This window comes from Quercus suber, unplaced genomic scaffold, assembly GCF_002906115.3.
Source record: "Quercus suber isolate HL8 unplaced genomic scaffold, Cork oak 2.0 scaffold_437, whole genome shotgun sequence".
In the NCBI taxonomy this organism is placed as follows: domain Eukaryota; kingdom Viridiplantae; phylum Streptophyta; class Magnoliopsida; order Fagales; family Fagaceae; genus Quercus; species Quercus suber.
The window spans coordinates 205,810-220,853 of NW_027069888.1; the positions used below are offsets into that span (position 1 = coordinate 205,810).

The window sequence follows — 15,044 nt, forward strand, 5'->3', positions numbered from 1 at the left end:
ATTTGATTCTCCACAAATAAACATTTCTAAAGAGCTCAAGGGGAGATTTGGGCTAATTTTGCATTTTTTGCCCTTGTGGGATTTTATTTTACGAATTTATCCCCCTTAGTTAAAAATCTAGAGGGGATATTTAGGATATTTAAGTTTCAAAAAAAAAAAAATCACAGCTTAAAAGCTCCTTAAATAGTAGCAAAGACTAAAGAATGTAAGTAAAGATATAGATAGTGGGTTTCCAGCTCAATTGGTAAAGTCTCTAATGGTAGAATAAGAGATTTGAGATTCATCTCCCATCTACACCAAAAACTGATTGATATCACTGAGAGCGAATATCATAAATTGAAACTATCTTTAAAAAAAAAAATATATATATATATATAGAGAGAGAGAGAGAGAGAGAGAGAGAGAGAGAGATGTAAACAACACAAATGCGCATAAAGGAATGAAATTAATAAGAGTTAAGAGACATAATTTTCTCATGGATCGAGTCGATCCCTTTGCTTCTGCCACTGGCACGACTCACAAATTAAAAAATAGCATTTTCTTTTTGATGTCTAATGGTAATTTAAAGCTCATCCTTCTGTTTCAGTGGTCTAATTTAATTTTAAAAAAGATACGTAAAGAAACTTCTTTCAATTGCATCCAAAAAGGAAACAAAAAGTGCAAAATAGGCATAAAATATAGCCTCCACGTCTGAGTGAATACTAATTGGGACCCATTCACCTAAAGGTTGATTAGGCAGGTAGTTATTATTGCAAATACGTGGATGATCAAACAGGCAACCTAAAAGTTGAAGCATGTGGCGTGAAATGCTATCACGTGTTAGAAAAAAAAAATGCTCCCATGTCTCAATCAGAAAACTTATGGGTGCCGCTTAGCCTAACTTACACCTTTTTTTCGTTTGGATGGAACTTTACACCTTGTTTTTAAATTTTAATTACACCCTTTTTACAGCATTTGTACTCCTTTACATTTATTGCTTCTCTAGAGTGATAGAGGGCCTTGTTGCCAAATTGCATAATTTAATGAAAAATTCATGAGAAACACATTTGGCCAAATTTATTTAATTATGTAACACTAAAACTCAAGTTTCAAGTATTATGGACTTGTATGACAGTCTGATTAAATATAATACTTGGAACTCGAATTTGGTAAACTTGAATTTCACTTAGAATTTGAATTTGACAAACTCAAGTACCAAAAAAGTTCTATATAATTAAGTTTGGCTGGATAATTATCCTAAAATTATGCTTTTGCAAAATTACAAGTAACTAGTGAGTCAAGTCAATTTCTGAAGCAATAAAAGTGCTAGAATTTTATTCCCACCCTTTTATATAACATTTTGTTGAGAAAAGAATTGTCATGTTGGCTTATAACTTATTTTAGCACATCTTGGGGCACATGCTTAGTTGACTCTCACTCTCTCTCTCTTCTATATATTGGGATTTGGTTAGAGGGCTTGAATGGGTACAAAAAACCACACATACAGAATAGAAGTTGAGTTTGATTTGTCATAGGAGGGGAATAAGAGATGGGTAATATGAAGTGCACAAAGAAAGCAAAGATGATTTTGGTTCCATACCCTGCACAGGGACATGTTACTCCCATGCTTAAGCTAGCCTCTGCCTTCCATAACCGTAGAATATTTGACACAATCCTGATCACCCCAGAGTTCATTCACCATCAGATTGCATCAAGTATGGAACCAAAAGACCAGATTTTGTGCATGCCAATACCAGATGGTCTAGACAAGGACACCCCACGTGATTTCTTTGCCATTGAAATGGCTATGGAGAAAAACATGCCTGTCCATTTGGAAGCCATGATTCATAAGCTTGTTGAGGATGGTGAAGTTGTATGTGTGGTGGTTGATTTGTTGGCATCATGGGCTATTGAAGTAGCCAATCGGTGCAGAGTCCCCGTTGCTGGATTTTGGCCTGTCATGTTTGCCGCTTATCAAATGATTGCAGCCATACCAGACATGGTCCGGACAGGTCTTGTTTCTGATACAGGTTAGTAACTAATTATCTGCAACCTCTTTTTAGATTAATATATTTTTATTCCTAGGTGACATTGTAAGCGCATGGCACATGTTGAGATAAGAAATTAAGAGGGATTATAAAATATTTGTGGGCCTTGTTAAGAAAAGTTGACTATCTCAATATTGAATTAGAGAATGAATGATTTTAGGGAGATATAATTATAAATTTTTTTGTTTTAGATTTTTTTGATTACAATTAGAAACGTGATAAGTTTTAATTACAAAAATATCAACTTTAAATGGATCTCTTATGACCAAATTTTTATTAACACCAGTTACATTATGTTGATCAATTTATTATGAAAAATATATCACGAGCTTTGTAGTTTAATTGGTTGACACCTACAAAAACATTAAGGACTTGTTTGAATTAGGGAGAAAGAAGGTTAAGTGGAAGGGAGTAGGGTAGAGTTGGCTAAAAATTGGCAAATTTTACTCTACTCTACTCTCTCTTAATCCAAACAAAACATAAGAGTTTAAATCGCTCTACTCCCAGCTATCAATGTATTGAAAGAAATTATAATTTTTTTTTCATGTCTCTCTCTCTCTCTCTCTCCTTATCTTATCCCTTTTTGTGGAGTGCTGATGGTTGGCTATCATTAGAAGTCGGCAGCAAAAGTATCGGTGATTTGTTAGAATATGTCACATGGGAAAATCTTTATACAGAACTTGACTAACGTGCTTCAAATATTTCAATAAGAAGTTGACCAGTGCCATAAAGATGATTGAGTGCCGGTGCATATTGCATGTGCGAAGTTACATTTTTAACCCATCTTCACGAATTATTGCCCTTCAGACAGTGCCTCTGTTTGTAACCCAATAATTTCCCAATTTAGACCAAGATTCTCTAGTGTTTCTATGGTATCTTCATTCTAAAAGTTCTTAAAATTTTAATCATCTATTTTATTCAAATTTTCTCACATCATCGATAATTTAAATAGATACTTAAATATAATTAAAATTTTAAAATGTTAGTATTGTGGTAAAATATAATTCACTTATTTTCAAATAAATTAATAGAAATTTAAGAACTCTACAGTAGTTAGTCTCTAAAAGCTTTTAAGGAAAACGTTTTTATTATTATTATTATTATTATTATTATTATTATTATTATTTTGTCAATACCATGACACCAGAATTGGTCAACGTTAAATAATTTGCATTACTTCCTGCTTAACTTTTTTTATCACTTTCTAAAATAAAAAAAAACGTTTTCTATCATATAAAGCTCAACTAAATGAATACATTCTAATATAACTTTCAAAAATTAAGAAAATAAATCCCATTAATATATAGTAAGTGAAAAATGTCAATTTATTCCAAGCTCAACTTGATTTATTTCTATATCTTTAGTTAGAGGTATACATGGGTCAAGTTGGGCGAGTGGAGGGTAATATTTTTAACTAATCCGCTAATAGTGGGTTGGAATGGTTCCAATCCGCTGCCGACCCACCAATCTATAAATCTGGCTAGTCAGTTGAAAATTTTAACATTTTCAACTTGGCGGGTTGAGCGGGTTGGACAAGTTGGCAAATTCAATTGACTAGATGAAATTATTTTAATTTAATTGGATAATTGTTTACTCTCTTAAGTCAAAAAAGAAAAGAAAATTTTGCAATTTTTATTAAAAATAATTACAAATATTACATACTTTTTGTTAGAATGACTGAAATTTTATCACACTAAAATGAAAAAATTTAAGAATCTGAAATTAGAGGTGTACATAAAGTAAGAATAATAACAAAATCTTAGAGAGAGTGGCTGGAGTTTATTAGGGAAGAAAAATGTGTAAATGAAAAAAATAAAAAGAAAGAGAAAGAGATGAGAGAAATAAAGGGGGTGCATATATATATATATATATATATAGGCTGGGTTCAAGTTATACCTGGTGTAATTCTAAGTAATGTTACACCACCCAATAACTTATTATCCAATTCATATTTTGAAAATCCAACCGTTGAATTATATGTTCCTAATAAGCATGCCAATCGAATGTAATTTACCATTCAATTCATAAACTCATATTTTATATATTATTTTAAATTACAAAAACTTGAATTTAAATAATTAATTGATGGTTCGGCTATTGATCTTTGATCATCTTTAAATTTTGTAAGCATGGAGAATATAATAAGATAATGAAATCCAGCGGTGGATTTATCAAAATTCACATCTAATTAAAAAATATTTAGTGGTGTAATATTACTTAAAATTAAATCAAGTGTAACTTGAACATAGGGTCCATTTAGATATAGCTGAAAACTGAAAACTGAAAAATATTGTAGCAAAATAATTTTTAAATATGTGAGTAGTACCGTAGGACCCATTTTTAATAAAAAAAAGTTGTTAAAAAATGAAGATAATGCAATCCAACGGTAGATTTATCAAAATTCACATCTAATTAAAAAATATTGAGTGGTGTAATATTACTTAAAATTAAATCAGGTGTAACTTGAACATAGGGTCCATTTCGGCTCAAAAGGATAAAAATAAAAAAATTAAAAAAAAATAAAAAACTGAAAAAATGCAAAACGTGCGTTTGGGAAGCGCGTTTATGCACACATAATCCATATATATATATATATATATATAGACACGCATACACCTTAGCGGGTTGGATTGTGACAAGTTAAAATATCTTAACCTACTATTCAACCCAATCGTTTAAGTTATCTATCTAATCCACCCAACCCAACTTGCCTCACTTAATGAACCTACATAGATTGGTCAAGCGGGGTGGCAGGTCTAGCAGATTTTTCTGAACAGTCATATCTTTAGCTATTGTTATTGGCCACTTTCTAAATTCAATTATTATCTTTAGCCATACGCTTATTTGTTTGTTGTTCAAAAAATATGGGCATGTTGCTCAATGAAATAAATCTTTGACCCATTAACTACATTATAATCTTTTTTTGATATTCTGTGGCAGGAATTCCCCAACATCTAGGTAGAATTCACTTTTTACCAAATCAACCAATGCTATCAACAGAAGATCTACCATGGCTGATTGGAACTCTTCCAGCAAGAAAAGCAAGATTCAAATTTTGGACCAGAACCTTGGATCGATCAAGAACTCTTAGATGGCTCCTAGTGAATTCCCTTCCTGATGAATACATAGATGGAAAACATACTCAATCGGTCAAAAGCTCTCAAGATCATCCACGTGTGTTCTCTATTGGACCTTTGCCTAACCATGTAATGTCCAAGAACCCCAGCTTTTGGGAAGAAGATAAGAGTTGCTTAGATTGGCTAGACAAGCAAAAGTCTAGCTCTGTTATTTACATCTCATTTGGAAGTTGGGTTAGCCCTATTGGAGAAGGTAAAGTTAAGAATCTAGCATTGGCTCTAGAGGCATCAGGACGGCCATTTCTATGGGTGCTAGGGTCAACATGGCGTGAAGGGCTACCAATTGGATATTTGGAGAGGGTGGCCATTAAATTTCAAGGCAAAGTAGTTTCATGGGCTCCCCAAATGGAAGTGTTGCGACACAAGGCTGTGGGGTGTTATCTTACACATTGTGGATGGAATTCAACAATGGAAGCCGTACAATGCCAAAAGCGACTTCTGTGCTATCCAGTGGCAGGGGACCAGTTCATAAATAATAAGTACATTGTTGAAGTGTGGAAAATTGGGTTGCAACTCAATGGGTTTGGACGAAAAGATGTTGAAGAAGGCTTAAGAAGAGTAATGGAAGACACTGAGATGCAGAACAGATTAAAGAGATTACATGAGAGAACAATGGGAGATGAGGCTATGTCCAGAGTAATGTCTAATCTCACGGCCTTTATCCATGATCTCAATTAATAACGCTTGGCAATCCCATTAAATCTTTTCCTGATTTTAATTTTTAGTTTTTTTTTTTTTTTTCCTTGTAAAATAGGACAATTGCTTGGATTTGTTAGATAGCTTTTGGCTTTCAATAAAATGTGGACAGGTTTATAGAGTCAATATAAATTACTATGGTTCATTGTCTATTGACCTAAAAAAAACATGAATTGCTATGATAACAAGTGGGGTATTGAGAAGAGGCTCTAATATTAATGTTTTCATTGACAACAAATCTAGACATGCTTTGTTATAAAATGTATATATGAAAGCCCAATTCGCACAGCCAATGGGCAACATCTTGTTCGGCCGACTTCAAGGACTAGGTTTGGTTTCTCAAAAAAAAAATTTAAGTTTGGGTGTAGCAGCACGAGCACGACCTATCCTACCCTCGAGGCTCGAGACTCGAGTTCAGCTTATATCCACCTAAATTCCATGAAGCATAGAAAATGCAAGGGATTGCTCGAAGGTAAGCGCTTGAGAAGAAGAAACATCTAGAACAAGTCAACCTCTCACAGAAACATCTAGAGAGACAATGTTTTCATACCTTATTCACGTGAAACACAATTCAAGAAACTATAAATATTAATTTTTTTAAAATTATATAATATTAAATAAAATGATTAACATTTGTTGGTCTTTCTTTTGACGATTCCCACGCCCAGCACTAATAGGGGATACTGGGCCACCAAAAGGAGTGAGTGGATATTGGATGGACTGGGCTTGGCTCATCACAATCATTTTGGACTATTATGCAAACTAATTTATGTACAAAACAAGTGAACTCCACGACACACACACACATATTGGCTGAGCAAATAATGAAGGAACAACAAATACACAATGCAAAGTAAGAAACGATTATTATAAATGCCTTAAAGAGGATTATATTTCATTTGATTAAGTCAAGTTATTAGAGTACCTTAAATCATGTTTTGTGAGGATGTTTCACAAGGCTCAATAAAGCTCAAAAATCATAGACTTGAGTAATCCTCTTTTTGGATTCTCAAGACTTGTGAGGTTTAAGTTCCTTTGAATTTGAGTGGCTCCTCACATAGCTTATCTTAGGATCTCCTGTAATGCCTTTACTCTTAATGAACTCAACTAGGGATTTAAGACCATTTTTCTTATGTTTTTCTCTCTTGATAAATTGTGTCTACATGCCCCTTTTTTACCTTAGGCTCCCCCTTTTATAGTGCTCTTGGAGGGCTCTTCAAATTACTATTCCCTCCATTTGTTCTTCTAGATCCCTGAGTCACTACTTTGTCTGAGACATTGGTGGCTGGTCCTTTCTTTATTTCCTCTTATTTCACTTTCCTGAGAACTCGTACCTGAAAGTTCATCCACTAACTTTCTACTTGTGGGGACTTCTTTCTTGGGTAAACCCATATTTCCTTCTAAGGTCAACACCTCTTATTCATCCTTCAAAGCCTTAAAAGGATACTTCAAAGATCCTTAAGCCTTGATGTTGACTTCTCATAATTTGGCATTTTTCTTAAAATGAGATGGAGTACTTCTTGCAAATGGTGAACTTGAAAGGCTTTTGACCACCTTCCTTTTACTCCATATCCTCTGCCTTACTTGAGGTCCCTTGGTTCTTCACCAAGTGTTGGTCTTAAGGCCATCATTTGTCTTTATCACCTCTTTCTGGATCCCAAGAGCTTGACTTTGACAGGACTTCTTTCGTCTTCTCCTTCTTTTCAAAATAAGCATGCCTTGCCCTCAAACCACCTCCTAAGCTATTAATGTCGCGAAAGCCAAAAGAAAACACACACGTATGAGAGACCGCGCCCTCGCCCCCTTTTTTAGAGTGTGTTGGGCCAAACCCACGTGAATGTGTGGAGTTGTGTTATTGCCTCTCAAAATGGAGGTTCGACTAGTTATATTTTCCTCCTTAGATTAAGGGTTTTACAATGGAGTCGCCACTTATTTAATTGTTAGAAAAATAAGAAAACCATAATTGAAGAATTCCTCATTTTTATTAATTTGAAATTTACATTGATCATCGAAAAATTACATGGCTTTGGTCCTAGATACAATCTAAGATAAAGTACATAGCTTTGTTCCCTATTTACAATCTAAAAATAAAAAAATTACATGGATAAGCATTTGACCTACTAACCCTTGATCTAAGTTCGGAGGCTATGTTACAAGGTGGGAAGGTGTTAGGCACCCACCTTACCCGGTGAAACCAGTCTTCTAGACTATGGTAGCCAACATTCATATCACATCATCCAATATGTTATTAATCAATTTGCATGTTGAATTTAAAGTGTATGCATGTGATAAACCCTAATTTAATTTATTAAACATTGCATTTGGATTGAAAAATAAATTCTAGTGAATGTGCGTGGATGGTGATATTCTAGATCAAAGATTTGAAAGAATTATGAAACAAACATGTTTTTCATATTTTTTTTTATGTGGATTTAAGATCAAAGCTAGTGTTTATGCATAAGCATGTGATGAACAACCAAGAACATGTGAAGAACATATAAGAACATTTAAAAACATTCAAACATATTCAAGAAAATTTAAATAATTACTATCATACTTTAATCTTGAATTCTCATCATGACAACATAAAAAACAAGTTAGGGAAAGAGATTATGTCTTCATACAAGATCCATACGGTGGAGGAGAAGACTCTTAGTGGAGGTCCTAAGGGTGGAGGAGAAAAGAAGAACTAAGAGAGGGAGAGTAAGTCTCACTCAATACCTTGAGTTTCAGGAAAACCAAGATATGACAAGACTACTCAACTTCACTAGAACTCAAGAGAGGATAAGAGAGGGGATTTTTTGTGTGCTTTGGAATGAAGGAGATGAAGGGTTTATATAGTAGTGGTGGAGGAAATATGAATGGAAGGCTATTTAATGAGGGTTGACAAAGAATCATGAACCTAGACCTCATTTTAGCCTTGGAGAAAATCTGGTGCATTAAATGGAAAGATTGGTAGGAGTGAGGAGCAAGCCAAAATTCGATTTTCCCATAGCTGCTGTAACAGCTTGTAGAGCCAACTTCAAAAAATCATATCTGACTCAATTCTGATCGGGATTGTCTCATTCTTGTGCTCAAATTGAAACCCCAAATGTCTAATTTCTGGGAAAATTAACCTCATTCACAGATTCAAAATATTCTGAGAGATATCAACGAAATGGTGAGTAGAGGTCATTTGTTAGAAAATGGTTTCAGCACAATTAACATTAATAGGTCTCAAATTAGCTCCCAATTAACACTAAATGGCTCCAATCACTCCCATTTCAGAATTAATTGGATCCAAATTTACTCTAATTAAAAGATAATTGCACAAATTACTCATTGAATAATTAATGTTTAATTATCTAATAATTAAATGTATGCAACCTCACCATAAAATGTAGTCCTAACCAATCAAATTATGACACATCATTGATCTCCAATTGATTACACTTATAACTAATTGAAATCAATTGTTTATAATCACATATAGTTGAACTCAATTTGTGATAGTGCATCGCAGCCATTAAAACTTGATTTGATGATAACTTTCAATCTGGTAGTCCGATTATGCCTTATAACCAATCAATTTGATTGTTACAATATCAAGATTATTTTAGTGAAATGAGATTAAGGATATAATGGCCAGAATCAAAATGCATATTTCCAAGGTGAAAGTACCATTTTACCCTCCATGTGAGGTTAAATGCAGGTTGCAAAATGGGGTGTCAACAACGCGATGCTCTCATGATGGAATAGGAACTAAATATTAGCTTCTAGTAGTAAACCTCGAATCCATGAGGGGTTTCCCTGAATCCACAAGGAGAAAAAAAATTGGAATCCCCAGAGAAATAATTTGACAAAAGTCTATGTTTATTGATAATAATCTGATTTGCTTTGACAGCTACAAAACATATAAATACTGAGAAAAACGTCTGAAACCCTAGTTCGCACTAATTACGCAATTAGGTGACAAAATACTAAAATTTACCAAAAATAACAAAATTGAGTTAAATGCAGAATCATAAACTACTAACCTTAAGGGTCATCCTAAAATAGACGGGATCTTATTCTGACTTTTAAACTAAAAATTATTAAGGAAAAAAAAATATTACTATAAATGTCTAGATCAAAATGTCGTTTCCCTTCAACTTACCGAATTTCATGCAATTCCAACATTGTTGCCTCAGTGGCCTCTACTAGTACCCCCTTTGATTTTGCGTTGTGACTTCCTGCGCCCTTGCTACTCTAAGAAGGCATGTGCTATATGCTCTACATTAATCTCCCTCACTTAAAAAGAACTCAACCCTGAGTTCCCACTATCTAGTTCATTAGGAGGATGATAATTATACAAGTCAAAAGCATTGAAGGTAGAGGAAATGCTCATGTCTAGATGAAGAGCAACCACATAAGAATTGTTGTTGATCTTCTTAGTAATCGAAAATGACCTATACTTCTTGTCCTTCAATTTTTTGTAGGTACTAATAGGAAACCTCTCATTTCTAAGATAGACCAGCACTAAATCTCCAACATTGAAGATCTTCTCACGCCTATTCTTATTGATAGCTTCCTTGTACTTGGCATTTGTAACTTCAAGTTTCTGTCTCACCTCCTCTTGCATGGCCTAAATATGGTCAGTCATATTCTCTACAGGTTAACTCACTCCTAGAAGCTCAGGTAAAGGTACCAAGTCTAAAGTTTGTTTTGGGGGGCACGTAGTAAACAATTGCAAATGGAGACTTACTGGTGCTTTTGCTGACTGAGCTATTGTCAGCAAACTCTGCTTGGGACAGTACAAGATCCCACTGCTTGGGCTTCGTTCCTAAGATACACTGGATCAAATTCCCCAAAGTTCAATTAACGACTTCTATCTGGCCATCAATTTGAGGAAGACTAGTGCTGCTGTAATTTAAGGAAGTGTCAAAAACGCTTCCACAAGGTCTGCCAGAAGTGATTGAGGAACTTGGTATCAAGGTCAAAGGTGATGGACTTTGGTACTCCAAGCAAATGCACAACTTCTTTAAAAAACAGATTGGTCACTCGAGTAGCATTTAAAGTCTTCTTGCATGCTATAAAATGGGACATCTTTAAGTACCTATCAACCATAACAAAAATCGAATCCATACCTCGTTGGGTTCGAGGAAGAACCAGTATAAAATCTGTAGACAGATCCTCTCATAGTGCTTGTGGAACTGGTAATGGCATGTATAAACAAGTATTCTGAGATTGACCCTTGGCAGTTTGCCAAATTGGACACCTCCTCACATGATTTCCAAAATCTCTCTTGAGTTATGGCCAATAATACCTCTCCTCCACCAATGCTATAGTCTTGTCTCTACCCATGTGTCCACCCAAACCTCCACCATGCAACTCCCTAATAATCTACTCCCTCGATAAACTTTTAGGGATGCATAATTGATTACCCTGAAAGAGGAAACCATCTTGGACATACATACTATTGACAGCAGTGTGAATTTGTTAACACTTACCCCAAATATCACCAAAATCCTCATCATTCTCGTATATCTCCTTAAGGCAATCAAACCCTACAACTTCAGTACGTAATGTGGTCAACAAAGATGCTCACCTACTAAGCGCATCTACCACCTTATTAGTGATACCGGACTTATGCTTCAAAGTGAAATGGAAGCATTGTATATAAGCTAACCATCAAGCATGCATCTGGTTAATGCTAACTTGACTGTTGATGTGCTTCAATGCTTGATGATTTGTATATAATACAAACTCACTCCGAATCAGGTAGTGCTCTCAATACTTAAGATTTCATACTATAGCAAAGAACTCTAGCTCATAGGCTGACCATTTACTTCAAGCTTCACAAACTTTCTCTCTAAAGAATGCTACTGGTCTGTTTTCTTTTGGAAGAACAGTGCCAATCCCGACCACAAATGCATCACACTCCACCTAGAACACCTTATTGAAGTTGGGCAATGCCAAAACTAAAGCAGTGCTCAACTTCTCATTAATCAAGGAAAAGTTTGTTCTACCTCCTTTCCCCATGAAAACCTACCCTTCTTCAGACACTCAGTGATAGGGGCTACTATGCTACTAAAATCTTGAAGAAATCTTTGATAAAAGGTTGCCAATGCATGGAAACTTCGCACAACACTCACTATCTTTGGGGTTGGCCACTCTTTGACTGCACGGACCTTGTCCTCATCAACATGAATCTCATCCACACTAACCACATACCCTAAGAATAACAACTTATCAGTCAAGAAGCTACACTTCTTCAAGTTGATATACAACTCATTAGCCTACAACACTGTCAATACTTCTCGCACATGATTATAGTGGGATGCTTCTGTATTATTGTAAATTAGGATATCGCCAAAATAAACTACCACAAACTTCCCAATAAATGGTTTCAATACTTGATTCATAATCCTCATGAAAGTGTTGGGAGCATTAGACAATTCGAAAGGCATCACTATCCACTTATACAACCCTTCCTTTGTCTTGAAAGCTGTCTTCCACTCATCTCCAAGTTGGATCCAAATCTGGTGATACCCACTCTTGAGATCCAGCCTGGTGTAACACTTGGACCCACTCATCATATCAAACATGTCATCTAGTTGGTGACTATGATCTTGTTGATGGCTCGACTATCCACACACATATGCCAGCTTCTGTCCTTCTTTGGTGTTAATAATGCCCAGACTACACAAGGACTCATACTTTCCTTGATCTGCCCCTTGCTCAGAAGCTCATTCACCTACCCCCGTAGAATCTAACCCTCCTGAGGATTCATCCTATAATGTGGTAGATTTGGTAGGCTAGCTCCAAGAACTAGATCAATGCAATGCTAGATGTTGCGCATTGGTGGTAAACCAACAAGCAGCTCCTTTAGAAAAATCTCCTCAAACTCCTTGATCAATTGTTGAATTGCCTCAGATATCTTAGCAACCTTCTTCGGCTCTCCATCCATCACCACTACTGCATAATCCTATTTCATCTCCTTACACTCTTTGTTAAACTCATCCTCATTGTTGACTATAAGAAGAGACGGCTTCCCCTCCACTTTAGAAGCTTTGGGTACACTACTATCCTTAATAAGACCAAGGACAATTTTTCTGCCATTCTTAAAGAACACATATACATTATCCTTACACCTATAAGTAGCATCTACATCATACTGTCAAGGTCTACCCAATATTAAATGACATACATACATTTCAACAACATCATAGACTACTTCATCTACATAACTTTTACCCATAGAAAAAGTAATACGACATTGTTGAGTAACTAGAGTTTTCGTACCTTTCTTGATCGAACCTATTTTGTATGGAGAGGGGTGTTTCTTTGTCTTTAGCCCCAGTTTGGAAACCAAACTCTTCGACGTGATATTCTTTACACTGCCACTGTCAATGATCAAATCACAGACCCTCTTACTGATAGTGCAACATGCTCAGAAGATCTCATTCCACTGACCACTGTAATCCACCTTTGGTTTGAGCAACAACCTCTGAATCACCAAAGACCTCCGTAATGGCATGCCATCCTTATCTTCCTAAACCTTTTTAGGATCCTAGGCATATGGATCAGCATCATTATAAATCTCTTCACCCTCTTGCTCTCCATCCGCCTCACCCTTTTTTGCCACCACTAAATTCACTACGACTCACTTAGGGCAAGTACTAGATCGATGTCCGGGTTCTCCACACCTGTAGCACTTATTCCCAGTTGGTCTAGCATAGGGGTTGGCATTCACTATCGGCTAGGTTGCGAAACCTGCTACTGCCACCGTGGACTAGTTGACACCACTATTCTCCCTAACCACGAGTTTTGATCGTGGTGTAAACATGGGCTGTTTACCTTTGTTGGCAATGGAACTGGATAACTCCAAACTACAATTGGAAAAATTCGAACTTGCCATAAGATGCTGATATTCTATTTTCTTGGATAGGTTTACATCCTTATTTAAAGTATATAGGGTCTATAAGGATACTTGGTCTCCGATGGAAACTCGTAGCTCGTGTACAAATCTAGATATCCATTGATCTCTAGTTTCCTCTAAATCATTGCGATTTGCCAACCTGTCAAACTTTTCTGTGTACTCATTAACTGTCTGAGTACCCTGCCTGCAATCTTGGTACTGTCTGAACAACTCCTGCTAGTAATCTAGTGGTAAGAACAAATCTGTCGTTAATCTCTTCATCCTTTTCCATGATCGTATCGGAAGCTTTCGTTCACGGGTATTATTTAATTGAACATGATCCTACTAGGCAGATGCTCCTCCCTTCAATTTGTAAGCCACCAAACACACCTTTTTGTCATCCGCAATACCATATAATCAAAAAACTTCTCCACCTCACTAATCCAATCCAAATACTCTTCAATGGAGATATTACCATTAAAGGATGTTAACTCTATTTTCATCCGATAGTCCCTCTGCTCCTGATAATCTCGGTCATTATCCCTCGCATGACTACGATGATTCCCAAGGACTCTTTTTGCATTCTCCTCGTCCTCACTGTTCTCTTCGTTGTAGTCTTGCTGCCTGTTCTAATTTGGATCACGATGAGGAGGGCCACATGCTTAGTTATCACATCACTCTTCATCATCACAATTAGGGTTCGGTTAAGCAGGGAGGCAACCGCTTCTTGAACCTGGTCTAGAGTCTGTTGGATTAAATAACAAAATCGTTGATTTTCATCACGAAAATCGAGGAACTTAACCCTAGTGAGGACTAGGTTATCGACGTCGTCACCACCGTCATTGTTATGGTGGTCACTGTCTCGCTGGTTAGCCATTAGACCAAGGTAACTCAAGGCTCTAATACCAACTGATGTTGCGGAAGTTTAAAGAAAGCACACGCGATACTCTCTTGATGAACAAAAACTAAACTATTAGCTTCTAGTAGTAAACCTCAATCCACAAGGGGTTTCCCTAAATCCACAAAGAGAAAAAAAAAAAAAAAAATCAAACAAACAAACTAGAATCCACTAGAGAAATAATTTGACAAAAGTTTGTGTTTATTGATAATAATCTGATTTGACTTTGACGGCTACAAAACATATAAATACTGAGAAAAACGTCTAAAACCCTATTCGCACTAATTACGTGATTAGGTAACAAAATACCGAAATTTATAAAAAATGACAAAATTGAGTTAAATGTAGAATCATAAACTACGGACCTCAAAAGGTCATCCCAAAACAGACAGGAACTTATTTTAACT

The 15,044-nt window shown here is 35.8% G+C and overlaps 1 protein-coding gene across 1 annotated transcript; it reads left to right on the top strand.

Annotated features, from left to right (window-relative positions):
- Positions 1–1,357: 1,357 nt before the first annotated feature.
- LOC112034215 (UDP-glycosyltransferase 82A1) lies at positions 1,358–6,010 on the top strand. Its single transcript, XM_024067018.2, has 2 exons — positions 1,358–2,009; positions 4,968–6,010. The coding sequence occupies exons 1-2, from the start codon at positions 1,529–1,531 to the stop codon at positions 5,840–5,842; spliced, it is 1,356 nt and encodes a 451-aa protein (XP_023922786.2). The 5' UTR covers positions 1,358–1,528; the 3' UTR covers positions 5,843–6,010.
- Positions 6,011–15,044: the final 9,034 nt, after the last annotated feature.

Coding starts and splice junctions, on each gene's coding strand:
- LOC112034215 (XM_024067018.2), top strand. CDS start 1,529: ATGGGTAATATGAAGTGCACAAAGAAAGCAAAGATGATTTTGGTTCCA. Junction 2,010..4,967: donor AGGTCTTGTTTCTGATACAG/GTTAGTAACTAA, acceptor ATTCTGTGGCAG/GAATTCCCCAACATCTAGGT.